The 12062-nt window shown below is 50.3% G+C and overlaps 3 protein-coding genes across 3 annotated transcripts; 2 read left to right on the forward strand and 1 right to left on the reverse strand.

Annotated features, from left to right (window-relative positions):
- Positions 1 to 2398: 2398 nt before the first annotated feature.
- On the reverse strand, positions 2399 to 2876 carry HRG_03363 (uncharacterized protein; the record flags this gene model as incomplete). The annotated part of the gene is made up of 2 exons (XM_044861834.1): positions 2399 to 2640; positions 2711 to 2876. The coding sequence occupies 2 exons, from the start codon at positions 2874 to 2876 to the stop codon at positions 2399 to 2401; spliced, it is 408 nt and encodes a 135-aa protein (XP_044722860.1).
- Positions 2877 to 9959: 7083 nt separating this feature from the next.
- Positions 9960 to 10367, forward strand: HRG_03364 (uncharacterized protein; the record flags this gene model as incomplete). The annotated part of the gene is made up of 1 exon (XM_044861835.1): positions 9960 to 10367. The coding sequence occupies one exon, from the start codon at positions 9960 to 9962 to the stop codon at positions 10365 to 10367; it is 408 nt and encodes a 135-aa protein (XP_044722861.1).
- Positions 10368 to 10482: 115 nt separating this feature from the next.
- Positions 10483 to 11238, forward strand: HRG_03365 (reverse transcriptase; the record flags this gene model as incomplete). Its single annotated transcript, XM_044861836.1, has 3 exons — positions 10483 to 10527; positions 10597 to 10782; positions 10828 to 11238. The coding sequence occupies 3 exons, from the start codon at positions 10483 to 10485 to the stop codon at positions 11236 to 11238; spliced, it is 642 nt and encodes a 213-aa protein (XP_044722862.1).
- Between the last annotated feature and the right edge of the window lie 824 nt (positions 11239 to 12062).

Genomic DNA, 12062 nt, shown 5'->3' on the forward strand with positions numbered 1-12062 from the left:
CTTTTGGGTGCCAAAATGAGACCTCGTCACAAAAGGGTCGTCGGCACAAAGATCAAAGAGTCGTGGATCTACAGATACGGCGCGAACTTGGAGCATAGCGGAGTACGTTACTGGCTTTGCAGAATCTGTCACGGGAAGAAGAACTATTCGACAGCGTTATACGCCTCCTCAGGGACGTCTCACGCCGCGAAGCACCTGCGTCGTCAGCACCAAATCACGGAATTCGGCGAGAGTCGTCCCGGATTGAAGACTCCGTTTACCTTGGCGGCTACGTCACCATCCTCTTCGTCCCTACCTTTATCTCGACAGGCCAGCCTAGGCTACCAGCTCGCCTCCCATTTCGACGAGAGGACATGGAAAGCTCGCTTTGTGGACTGGGTCATAGTGGAAGATGTCACCTTTCGACAAGCATCCAGCGAGCGGCTTGGGTGGCTCGTATCGAATGGAGGAGAGCTTGCAAGTCGGCTACTTCCGGAGCATCACACCTTTGAACGGCGACAGCAAATTGTCTTTGATCTCGTCAAGAACGCGAAGAGCTCGGTTCACACCAGCTTTGATCTATGGACTGCCTCAAATGCGTTTAACTACGTCGGAATTGTCGGACATTTTGTTGGCAGTGAAGGCAAAAAACGCGATGCCCTTCTTGGACTTCCGCGCTTAGTCGGTCCACACTCCGGTGAGAATATCGCCGCCTATCTCAAGGAGGTAATCGATCGATACGAGTTGGGGTCCAAGCTTGATACTTCATGCTTGATAACGCCAAGAGCAACGATACCTGCCTAGAGACGCTTGCTAGGTGGTTTCCAATGGATGTCAGCCGACGCCGCCTACGCTGTATAGGCCACGTTATCAACCTGGTTGTCCGAGCAGTTATTTTTGGCTCCAACGTCAGTAAATTCGAGGCTGAGCTTCGTGGAGCTACAGATGAGTTCAAGTTCGACATTTGGGCAAAGAAAGGAGCTATCGGCAGACTCCACAACATTGCCACCTACATTACAGATCAGGGGTCTTCGGCATTTGCAGACCGAGCTCGCTGGTGACGATCCTATTTTTACCCTGGAGATTGTTGTTGACGGCAAGACTCGCAGGAACTCTATATACATGATGATCAAACGCGGTACGTTTCTCGTCCGAGGTTGCTTCCGTATTCTGAGTACTGACAACTTGTCGGCTTACACCAGCACTCGAACTGCGCTGCGCCATCGAGCTCTATCAATCTCGCTGGCAAAAGCCTAAGAATGACCCTGATCACCGTGACCTAACTAACGACTTCCTCAATGCTGGGGACTGGGTTGAATTAGAGCGTTTCTACGAGTTCCTGAAGCCGTTTTATATCCTGACGAAGACTATAGAGGGCAACGCCAGTAAGCCGGGGGCGGAGGGCGGCCATGGAGCTGTGTGGAGACACTTAAAACCATGGACTACCTGTTCATGAAATTCAAGCAGGCCGCGGAGGATACTCAGTTCCAGGAGGCCTCCCATTTTAAGTCGGGAATTGACTGTGGATGGGCGAAGCTTGAAGACTATTACGTCAAAACCGATAGGACACCTGTTTATCGGGCAGCTCTAGCACTGCACCCGTCGTATGGGTACGACTACTTCGAACGACACTGGAAGAAGGCGATGAACAAGCCGCAATGGTATAGCGACATGCAGTCGGCTGTTGGTAGCCTATTCGATGAATACCGGAGGCAGACTGAAGTTGAAACTCAGGCTCAAGCTGGGTTTTTGGAAGACGAATCCGAGGAAGTCGACGCTGACAATGACTACAGCTCGTTTGGAAAGAGATAGATTAGCTCGTTAAACACACAGCGGAAGAAGGTCAAGGCAGTGAGTCAGCTTGACTTATTCCAGACCAGGCCAATTTACGCCCAAGATCTTGACGTTGCAAACCCTCTTGAATGGTGGAGCCGGCATCAACTGGAATACCCAGTCTTGTATCGAATGGCGCTAGATCTGTTCTCAATTCCTGGCATGAGTGCTGAATGTGAGAGAGTGTTTAGCCAGACAAAGAAGATGATCACAGACGAGCGCATTCAGCTACCGGTATACGATGTTCACCCTTCGGGCTGGATATTCAGCTGTTAAGGCCCATGCATTGGCAACTTAACGGGTGTTCGAAGTATTTTATTCCCACACTCAGCAAGAGACTTGTCCATGTGTGTAGGCATCAACAGGCTACAGTAATACTGACGTAGTAGCGGCAGAGGTGTCCTGGACCGGCTGTAAAGGAGTGACTTGTTCGTATCTGTAGCTGCACGAAGCAGTAAAAGGATAGGCTTGAAAGCCGACAAAAATCATAACATGAAAGCCCCCGGATTTGACCCCAAGCATAAGCATCGAGACGTTGCCATGGCAAACTCAGGCCACGCACAAAGCTAGCCTTCGTAATATATCTCTAGTACCTAGAAGATGCGGCTGCACTTCTGGCCCTGGGCGGCATTGCTTTAGTGGTGGCGGTGGCCGTGTCCATGGTGCCCGTGACGATGTCCGTGATGGTGTCCGTGGTGTCCATGATGGTGACCGTGGTGTCCATGGTGGTGATGGTGGTGTCCGTGATGGTGTCCGTGATGTCCGTGATGTCCGTGATGTCCGTGGTGTCCGTGGTGTCCGTGGTGGCGGTGGTGGCGGTGGCGACCTCTTCCATCACGGGCAACGAGGTCTGCTTCGGCGTCGTCACGGGCAAAGAGGGCTTCTTCGGGCTCGTCACGGGCAAAGAGGGCTCCTTCGGGCTCGTCGCGGGTAAAGAGCTCTGCCCCGTGGCTCATGTCGAGGTCTCTGGCCTCGAGCTCGACATTCTCGAGGCTGGGCACCGGATTGGCGACGACTGAGCCCAGAGTGAAGAGGGCGGCGAGGAGGAAATGGTTGAGAATCATGATGGCGGGGCGAGTGTTACTTGAAGTGAAGCAAATGGGTCTCTCTGGATAGTTGACAGAAGAGTGTGCTGACCGATGCTGATGCCTGGATTCAAGATATTTTCGTAGGGCCATGAGCTGGGTTATATATAAAGTCCAGGCCGCTCGGGGCTAAGTCGAAGGCCACAAGGCCGCGGACAGCTCAGAATGCGAGATCGGAAACTGGGCGACAAGTATTCAGCCTCGAGGCCTGCTGGGGTCTCCATCCACTGACTTGGTGTGTAATCCCAGCACCCGCATGGCTCGTTCCAACGCCAAGTTTGCGGCCCAGGCCCTGCGTGGGCTTGTAAAGGAGACTCTAGATCAAAGACTTGCGGCTGACGGACCGACAAGTCGAGACGCCGCCGGCGAAAGGCCCTGGGCTATTGGCGAGTTTGACTTGTCGAGATGGCGGGAAAGCGATATTCAGCTGGGTCTAGAGCCTTTCTTGGCTGCATGAGAGGAGCCCAAATAAAGCTGCGCGCCCGGGCCTAATCGCGCGATTTTTATTAGGTAGCTGCTCCCGAGCACCCATAGCATGAGTGACCATGTCAACGTCAACGACACGGTACAGCGGGTACAGCGGCACTACCATCCGACAAAACTGAACTGCAATCACCCTAATCAGTCGTCGGCGACTCCGGCGTTGGATTTGCTGAAATGTGTCTGCTATGAAGTGACCAGGCAGAAGCTTCTACAACCGGGAACCTCCTGGAAATAGGGGTGATAGACGAAGGTGAAGATTTTGAAGATTTTGAATGAAGGATGAATCAAATGAATTGAATTTTTTGGATCTTGATTCAAAATCTTCAAGCTCCAATTTTCGCGATTCAAGTTGGGTTTGGGCCAATTCAGGCCATTCATGAATGGTTTGAAGGGATCCCCTAAACGAAGTGAATTTGGTGTGTACCTGAGCGATTGCAAAGATGCCTCAAAACGCCAATAAGTAGTATATAGTTTTAAGTTATAGCCTTCTAAGAAGTCGATAATCCCGAATACTACAAAAATTAACTTACATAAATACTGATCCGCCTGTCCTAGGCAAATCGACTGAAAATAAGCACTTTCAAAGCTCTGCCGAATCCTCAAAATACGTCGGTACAACGCGTTCGAATCCGCCACTGTACACGGCTACACTCTTAGAGCCCCAATCCTCCGAAGCCTCCATTGTATCTAGACAGGGGGTTGATATCGCAGACTTATCGGCTTGGGATGCAGGAGGTTTGGGGTAGGGGTTCGGTGGGAGCCTCGGTGGGAGGAAGAGGTTGAGGAGGATTCTCGCCTGAACACAGATTAGCATATACCTACATATATAATGAGGGTATATCCATACATACCATCTTCCAGCTTGCCCGGAATGTGGTCTGGTCTCCAAATAATACTATTGGCAAAGGGCAGGATGTCATACTCCATGGCCGCCTTGATCAACGCCTGATCGATCTTATCTTCCTGAGTATAAGCACTCCGTAAAAGTGTTAGTACTCGCACCGTATCTGCCTTCAAGGCGTGACGGCGGATACCGAATTCGTCTCTACAACCGCTGAAGAGGCGTTCCACGTCAACTTCAGAGCCAGAGACAGAGAGAAGATCACGCGCCGCCGCAGCCAAAAGTGGCCACTGACCTTGTGTTCTTTCCACCACTTCAGTAGGAAGTCTGGAGACTTTGCAATAGACTCGTCGAACTCTATTCGAGGAGCTGCAAGCCACCGTTCAAGCTCCGAAATAGGGATCGCCGCGCCCGTCTCCGCCTCCCTCGCCTTCTTCATTTGGATGGCTCTCCATTGCGCAATGGAGACTCCTTGAGGACGCTCAGCTGGTCTGGATTGGCTCATAGTTGAGTTTGTGGCATTCAATGCTGCTAGCTCCGGCCACTCCGTTTTGAAATACTTCTTGACTTTAGCCATAATCTCAGAGTATTGATCCGGTATCATCATTTCCAATTGGTGAGTTTTATAACGCGGATCCAGGATGTGAGCTGCGAATAGCATCATTTGATCGTCAAGCTTCTTCATATAAGTAACGTGTTTTGCTTTGCCCTTCGAGAAGGCGTCTCGAATGGACATATCAAGGTCTGTAAAGTCGCCAACTCCTTCGACTACATCATCAAGGAGAGCTTCCAAATCCCAATAGATATCGAGACTTTGTGAGATCGGCGGCATAACTTCGGAGACTTTCAGAGTGTGGTCTTTAAACGGCTTCAGAACCTTCCGCAGTTGATAGAGAGCGACAATCTCTTCTGATAAGGGCAGGAGGCACTTGACTTGCGGGTGAGTATCAACGAACTCAGTATACTCTGCCTCAAGCTCGAGGAATTGGTCAATCATGTCGTAGGCCGAATTCCAGCGAGTGTCGACATCGTAGGTTGGCTTCCGGTAGTGCGTGCGCGGCATGCTTTTGAAGTCTTGCTCCCAGACCCGGATCTCAACATCCAGAGATTGAGGAGGCGGATTTTGGCAATCCCACTTCGACTAGAGTCTCCCGGAATGGTGTAGTTGTTGCTTTTATTCTCTTCGTCCCACTTGTCAAGCATCTTCTTGGCTTCCTTCGCTGTGCCTGCTTTGAGATCTTGCAAGACGCCCTCACAAATGAGCGAGGTAATATGAGCTAGACAGCGGATCCAACTCTTCCTGCCGTGAAAGCGCATGCGGGCCTCCCTATTGGGCTCACCTTGTCGTCGAATTTGGTCTTGAGAGAATCGTACAAAGACTGACAGAGCGTGCCGTTATTGCCGGCGTTGTCTCCCGTAATGGCGAGAAGCTTAGGCTTGAGCCTGAGCTCCTCAAGCGTCCTCTCAACTATCTCAGCTAATTGTTTGCCAGTGTGAGATCTTTTGAGCTCAATAAACTCAATAACTTCCTCTCTCTCAGTCTCCTGCGTTCGACAAAGTCTGTATATATATGATTGCGTAACGTTATACGACTCCTGTACACACATGTTGTGTTGTGAGCCAAGAACATCTCTTGAAAAGCAGGAGTCTCGACAACAGAGAAGGGTTGTCGGTGTTTTACAAACCACCGGCGGATAGACTCCTTTGCCGTGAGTCTTGCTCTCTGCCTAGGTCGACCGCTCCATGCGTCTGCCTCTGTATAATCTCCTCCACCAATGGCGCGGCCGTATCCATTAATTCGAGCGTGGTGAGATTCCTTCGTAATACCGTGGATTTTTAAATGGTCTCCCATGCCAGAGGTAACCCTCGGCGGTTCGATTCGAGGACCTGGAATCTCTTCCGAAGAGTATTGGGATTTTGAAGGCACTCTATACAAGTCCACCGGAACTCTTGGAAGATCTTCGGCCCATCCTTATCCTCTGAGTAAAAGCTTCTGTCTATAGCTTCCTCTGCATATACCAATAGACGTGGCTGTTCTTGTCTCTCTTCTTGCGAACATGCTTTTGTTTGTTGTCGGCCCACTTCTTGATAAGTCCGGCTTTCTGCGAGCGTCATATGACTACTGTTCAATGGCGGCTCTGGTGTATCCGCGTCGGGCATGTCATCATCTGACTCACAGTCAGGATGACCCGGGGGCGCGCAGACAATTGTATCTTCGCCAGTTGGAAGAGGAGAGGAAGGAGCCGGAGTTGCGCTAGAATCAGCGCGCGCGCGGGATTCCGAGGTTGAATTGAGGACGTTCGATGCGGGCATAATTCTGCGTTGGCAATTTACGCCGGGTCCTTGGAGCAAAGAAATTCGCTGCGGCAGATGTTTTTGTTTCAGCAGGGGCCATACTACGTATCATGTTATAATTAGCTATCCACTCGTAAGGTAATTAAATAAGGAGGGTAGATTGGAGAGTAATGAAGTTTTACCTGATCTTGGCTGAAAGGCTCGAGAATGGACGCGACACAGGTAGTCGGAACGACACCAAATAAACCACAATAAAGTGTCAAGGAGTCGGGGTTGAACGGGTAGGATAGGTCGTCGGTCAGGGCGTTGATTCGGGGGCTGATCCGAAGCCGCTGTCGGAATATCGAAGCAGGAATTAGGCGAGGTCGTGGTAAAATAATGTCGTGGCAGTTGTCGCGAAGACCGTTGCGCCACGCAGGCAAAAGGTGGATGGGCTGACGACCCTGTCTTTCCGACAGCAGTAGAATTAACAGGTGGTCAACTGAGCGGAAATAACGCGTCTGAACGCGGCTAGTTGGCACAATATATCCTTATCATGCAGATTTTTCGGGTACTTCCTGATCGGCTAATTTGTATGGACAAACAAGTAGCAGTCATATTGGGCTCGAGGAGTAGATAAGTCCCTAACAGCCTCCAAATCGCGAGCTGACTCGATTCGTGTCACTTCCAATTGTTCGCGCAGTATTGAGATGTTGAGGATCTGAACGCGTTTTTCGAATCAGCTTGCTGGGGGCTGTACAGCGGTATAATTATTATATTATATATCCAGAATATGGGTTGCCGAGCTTAATATGTGCTTGAAATGTAGTATTCCAACCAAAAAATGGGCTATCCATTGATTGCCTTCAAGATGATGTGGCATTTCTTGAGCAAATGTTAACGACATGTAACTATCGAGGGTTATATCATCCGAACGAGAAAATCCAGAACATTCGAGCGGCACTACATTTAAATCATGTGCATTATAAAATGGCACTGTTCATGAGCTTCATGGTGTTTTTTAATACTCCGTATAGGGTGGCAAGATTGCTGAAACGGTGGCGTATCAGGCACTGTTAGGTCGTTATACCACAATATATGGACGCCCTAACTGCCGTCCTTCGCCTCGATTTCCCAGCGACGCCCCGCCAGACGCGGGCGGCGCGGGACTAGGATTTTGCCAGTGGAGTGTGGACGGTGGAATCCAACTGAAACACGCACAACAGACTTTTAAATACGCAGAGCGTCATCACAAGCGCGGCCGAACTCGAAGTTACCGTGTCCGCGCGGGGCAAACCCCTTAATGATGGGGTCAAAGCAGCTTGTTTATTGATGTGTATGTGAGCCTGCCGAGGAAGAACAGGGAAGAGGCCCTTGGTGGGTGGCTTCGGGTATTGACCCTTTCCTCCCTGTATGTCCCTTGGCCGCGAAGCGGGGTGATAATTTTTTTTCGCCTTACGTTTCGACCATATCGCCATTCATTCACAATTTTTATGAATGAATTGAATGAAGACTCCTGATTTTTGATTCGTCGAATTTGAAGACCTTACCCGATTCGGCTTCATTCAATTCAAGGGTCCCGAGGCCGATTCGACTTCAAAATCTTCAAATATCAGCCCTACCTGGAAAGAACATGTATTGTTGTCGGAGTCTACATATACTATGGTACCAGTCGCCTCTAGCGGAGGTGGCTTCCACTTTTGGTGATTTGGTACGACATGTATTTACCTTTACCGATCTTCTCACGAATTGCCGGTCAATACTATAGTAGTATAACAAGCCTCAACAAGTATAAGATGTTTCGAACTTTATCAACCTTGGATTTATCGGAAGTCTCAGGCTCAAAGATGCATGGCGAGAATAGCCTGGCTTGGAAAGCCGCTACCCGTGCCACGCCCCACTTTACAGGAACTCGCAAGCTCGCACCACCACCGTGGGGCTTAAGGTGTTACGCATTAATGTATTGAAATGTCAGTAGCTTTTACGTCTAGGCCCTATAGGAGAAATCCTCCGGGTGAAATACACATACATACATACATACACCTTTAAAGTGCGGCGTGGCACGGGTTCTAGGTACTACTTCGTACTGCTACTATCATAAGAATCGCTGGGGTCCATGCACGGCATGTAAAAGCATAAAAACACTGCACTAGGTATAACTTGGTGTGCATTCGTTCCTTTTCTTTTGTTCCCCGGTACAATTCTCGTCTATTAATTGACCTCTTAGTGTTACGTTTCTCTTAATCCTCCCCGATGTGACGTCAATGACACGTGTGTGTGTGTGTGTTTGTATTTTTCGTCCAGCGACATTCAGGTCGCTCAGAACCAATTACTTGTCAAAATGTGTATGTCCATGTTAACGGGTAGTTACATGGTCAACAGAATATGTGCCCAAGAACGCAGTAGGAATGATTATTCAGTCCGAAGGACTTCTATTACGACGATAACTTGAAACTCGAAGCTCCGCTCCTATTGGCCACCGGAGTCTCCACTCGACGTGGATTGGACGGCATCCCTGCCTGGTGTAAGCCTTGAAGCCAGGGGCGGTCTTTGGTGTTGGCCTGCCAACGACCCATGCCACCAACGCGTAATCCTCATCCTTCCTCATCAAACAATCCCTCTAATCCAACGTAACTACTCATGGCTGATTCTATCCCTTTAACGAATGTTTGCAGGGAGTGCAAGCAGGAGAAGCCGGCAGATCAATTCATTTCGAAGACAAAGTCATCCATAACACGTGGACATAGAGATACATCCTTCGGACTGTATTACACCCTCCCCACCTCCGGTGAGGGTGTCAGCATATTTTATATCGTGCTCACCCTTTCTCGAAGCGTTCTATCGCACGGGGTGTAGAGCAGCAGCAAGCATGAAGATCAGGAAGTGGAAGAACTCTTGATTTAGCTATCTAGAGGGGAAAAGGAGCAACATCTTTATAGATGACATAAAGGAGTGGCTGGGAGATGCTAGAAGCATCTGATCATATAGTGTAGGTGCCTATAACGTGTGCATAATGTTGATGGTTGGTGTGGCTGTTCGGCATAGTGTAGATGGTAGGGGTTAGCCTGTTGGAGGCTGATATCCTGTGTGTGACACGTTCTGAGTCTGAAAATAGTCTCCTTGGTCTTGATTCCATCACTTGTTGTCGCAATCCGAAAAAGGATCATCTACTGATGGTTGTTGAAACTCACATGGCGGCATTGTACGTGGTGGATAGGCGCCAACCAATGACCAATAACATCGCCTTAAATACCGCTTACTAGGCGATATTGGAACTGGATTTGCATTGGCGCTTCTGGAGTCCCGGTGGGGCACAGGATGTGCTGAGCTAGACTAGCTAGAATAACTGCATGGAACGTCCCCGTCTGCGACTATAGGCTTTTCGATACTGCGATAGGATCAGGTCGGACGAACTCGACAAGAAGCCTGAAGCGAACGCCAGCTAGGCATTGAGGGGCCTCATCATGGAGACGCCGGCTGAGGCCGTGATCATAGTGGGGCGAAGCGCGTCGCCTGCGTCGACACCCGCGAAAAGATCGACACGCGTCGTGAGGCCAAGCACCAAAATTCGAGAAGCCGCGCGACAGCCCGACGATCTGGCTGAGAAGACAACACGCGCAACTAGGCTTGCAACGCGCATTGCCTCGGACGATGTCGCCATCAGTGACGCGACTGAGCGGCGCAAAGTTGCCAGCAGCAGCAGTGGCGCGAACGAAGGCCGAGCCATGCTCCAGAAAGTTCTCGAACTCTTGAGCGAGTCACGTCAAGAAACGCAAAAGCTCAGCCGAGCGATAGATGCGCAAAACGAGATCATATCCAAGCAACAGCAGATGATCCAGGAAATGGATCAACAAGGGAAAGAGATGAGATGAGCTTCGTCACATCCGAGCGCAGTTAGAGACCCTGGCTACGCCCGCATCTTCTCTGCAGAGCAGTCCGCAGATGTCGTATGCGAGCGCTGCAGGGTCATCGCCGACGATCCAGACAATGAACCGGGGCACCGTACCAGCAGCTAAATCGGCACGAACAGCCGTCAGCGATAGTCTCTACTGTACGGTGGACACATCACGAGTCGAAGAAGCGAACAGGTGCCAGACGCAGATCGGCAACATCCGAAAGGCCATAGAGAGCGACATGAGAAAGAGTCAGAGGCAGGAGACTTGGAAATGCGCAGCGGTCGTGACAGACGCTCGAAACCCCGACCGGATCAAAATTTTATGCAGAGACCAAACCGAGTTGAAGCAGGTCAAGGAAGCAGCGCAGAAGACGGTAACTTCGGGAGCCAGGGTACTGAGAGATCAGCTTTACCCTGTCAAAGTCGACAACACCAAGCGTACCGCAGTGCTGGACGCCGAAGGCAACGTTCTGCCGGGCGCAGCTGAGGCGCTCGGAGCCGAGAATTACGTCACGATTGCCAAGATCACCTGGCTTAGCAACAGAGAGAAAGCCAAAGCGTACGGGTCAATGGTGATCTATGTCACCAAAGAGAGTGACGCGCAAAGACTTCTGGACGGCGTGTGGTTCGATGTTGCGGGAGAGTCCGCCTGCACCAATGTTTTTGAACGCCGCGTAGGACCGATTCAGTGCTTCAACTGTCAAGAGATGGGACACAAGGCGTTTTCATGCAAGAAGCCGCAAAGATGTGGCAGATGCGCGAAAGCAGAACATCACCACAGAGAATGCAAGGAGACAGTGCCAAAGTATTCGACTTCGGATTTCGACAGACCGCGCTTCAGCTGCTGAAGGTAGGACGCTGAACACTTGGAGAAATTGGCCTTCAAGCAGGCCTGTCACGGAGCGAGTAGCGGCGAGGTTGGTGTAGCGTATGCTGACCCGTGGGGCTTAAGGTGTTACGCATTAATGTATTGAAATGTCAGTAGGTTTTACGTCTAGGCCCTATAGGAGAAATCCTCCGGGTGAAATACACATACATACATACAGGACCCCTGACCGTCAACGGCAATCTCATCAATCCATCAATCAACGGGAGCATGAATTGAATTGACAAGCTTATTCAGCAGACACTCGATTGAGTTGATTGAGTTGACGGTTGCTCAACTATATTGAGCAACCGTTGCTGGGATTGAGTGGTTTGCCACCCTGCATGGTATTCCTGCCTGTTTCCATCAAACATGATTTGGCATACCCATCTCGGCCTGATTCCTCCTCAAGGTGCGTTTTGGCTCTGGTATACTGATAATACTCTAGTCGCCTCGGGCTTCAGCCTTGTGGTGCAAGGTCGAGCACTATAAAGTCCAAAACTTTCCTCGGCCCTGGCAGCGTATTTCCATGGCACCCACGGCAAGCCCTCCACCGAGCTTGAGTATCCGGACTACGACATATTAGCCGTCTTCTGCACCGAATTTCACAGATGGCGGATGAAGCTAGCCCTCGTACTGAGGATGAGCGAGTCTTCGACTTGGCAACATACGCCGAAGCACTCCTCGCCACCGCCCAGATGATCTGATCAGATGCTTCCATTCACTACCATTCCCTTCCATTCTCATATTCAGGCAGTCTATAAAGATCTCGCCTCTTTCCCACCTTAGATAGCAGAATCAAGAGTC

This window comes from Hirsutella rhossiliensis (assembly GCF_020360975.1).
Source record: "Hirsutella rhossiliensis strain HR02 chromosome Unknown scaffold00003, whole genome shotgun sequence".
NCBI lineage: Eukaryota > Fungi > Ascomycota > Sordariomycetes > Hypocreales > Ophiocordycipitaceae > Hirsutella > Hirsutella rhossiliensis.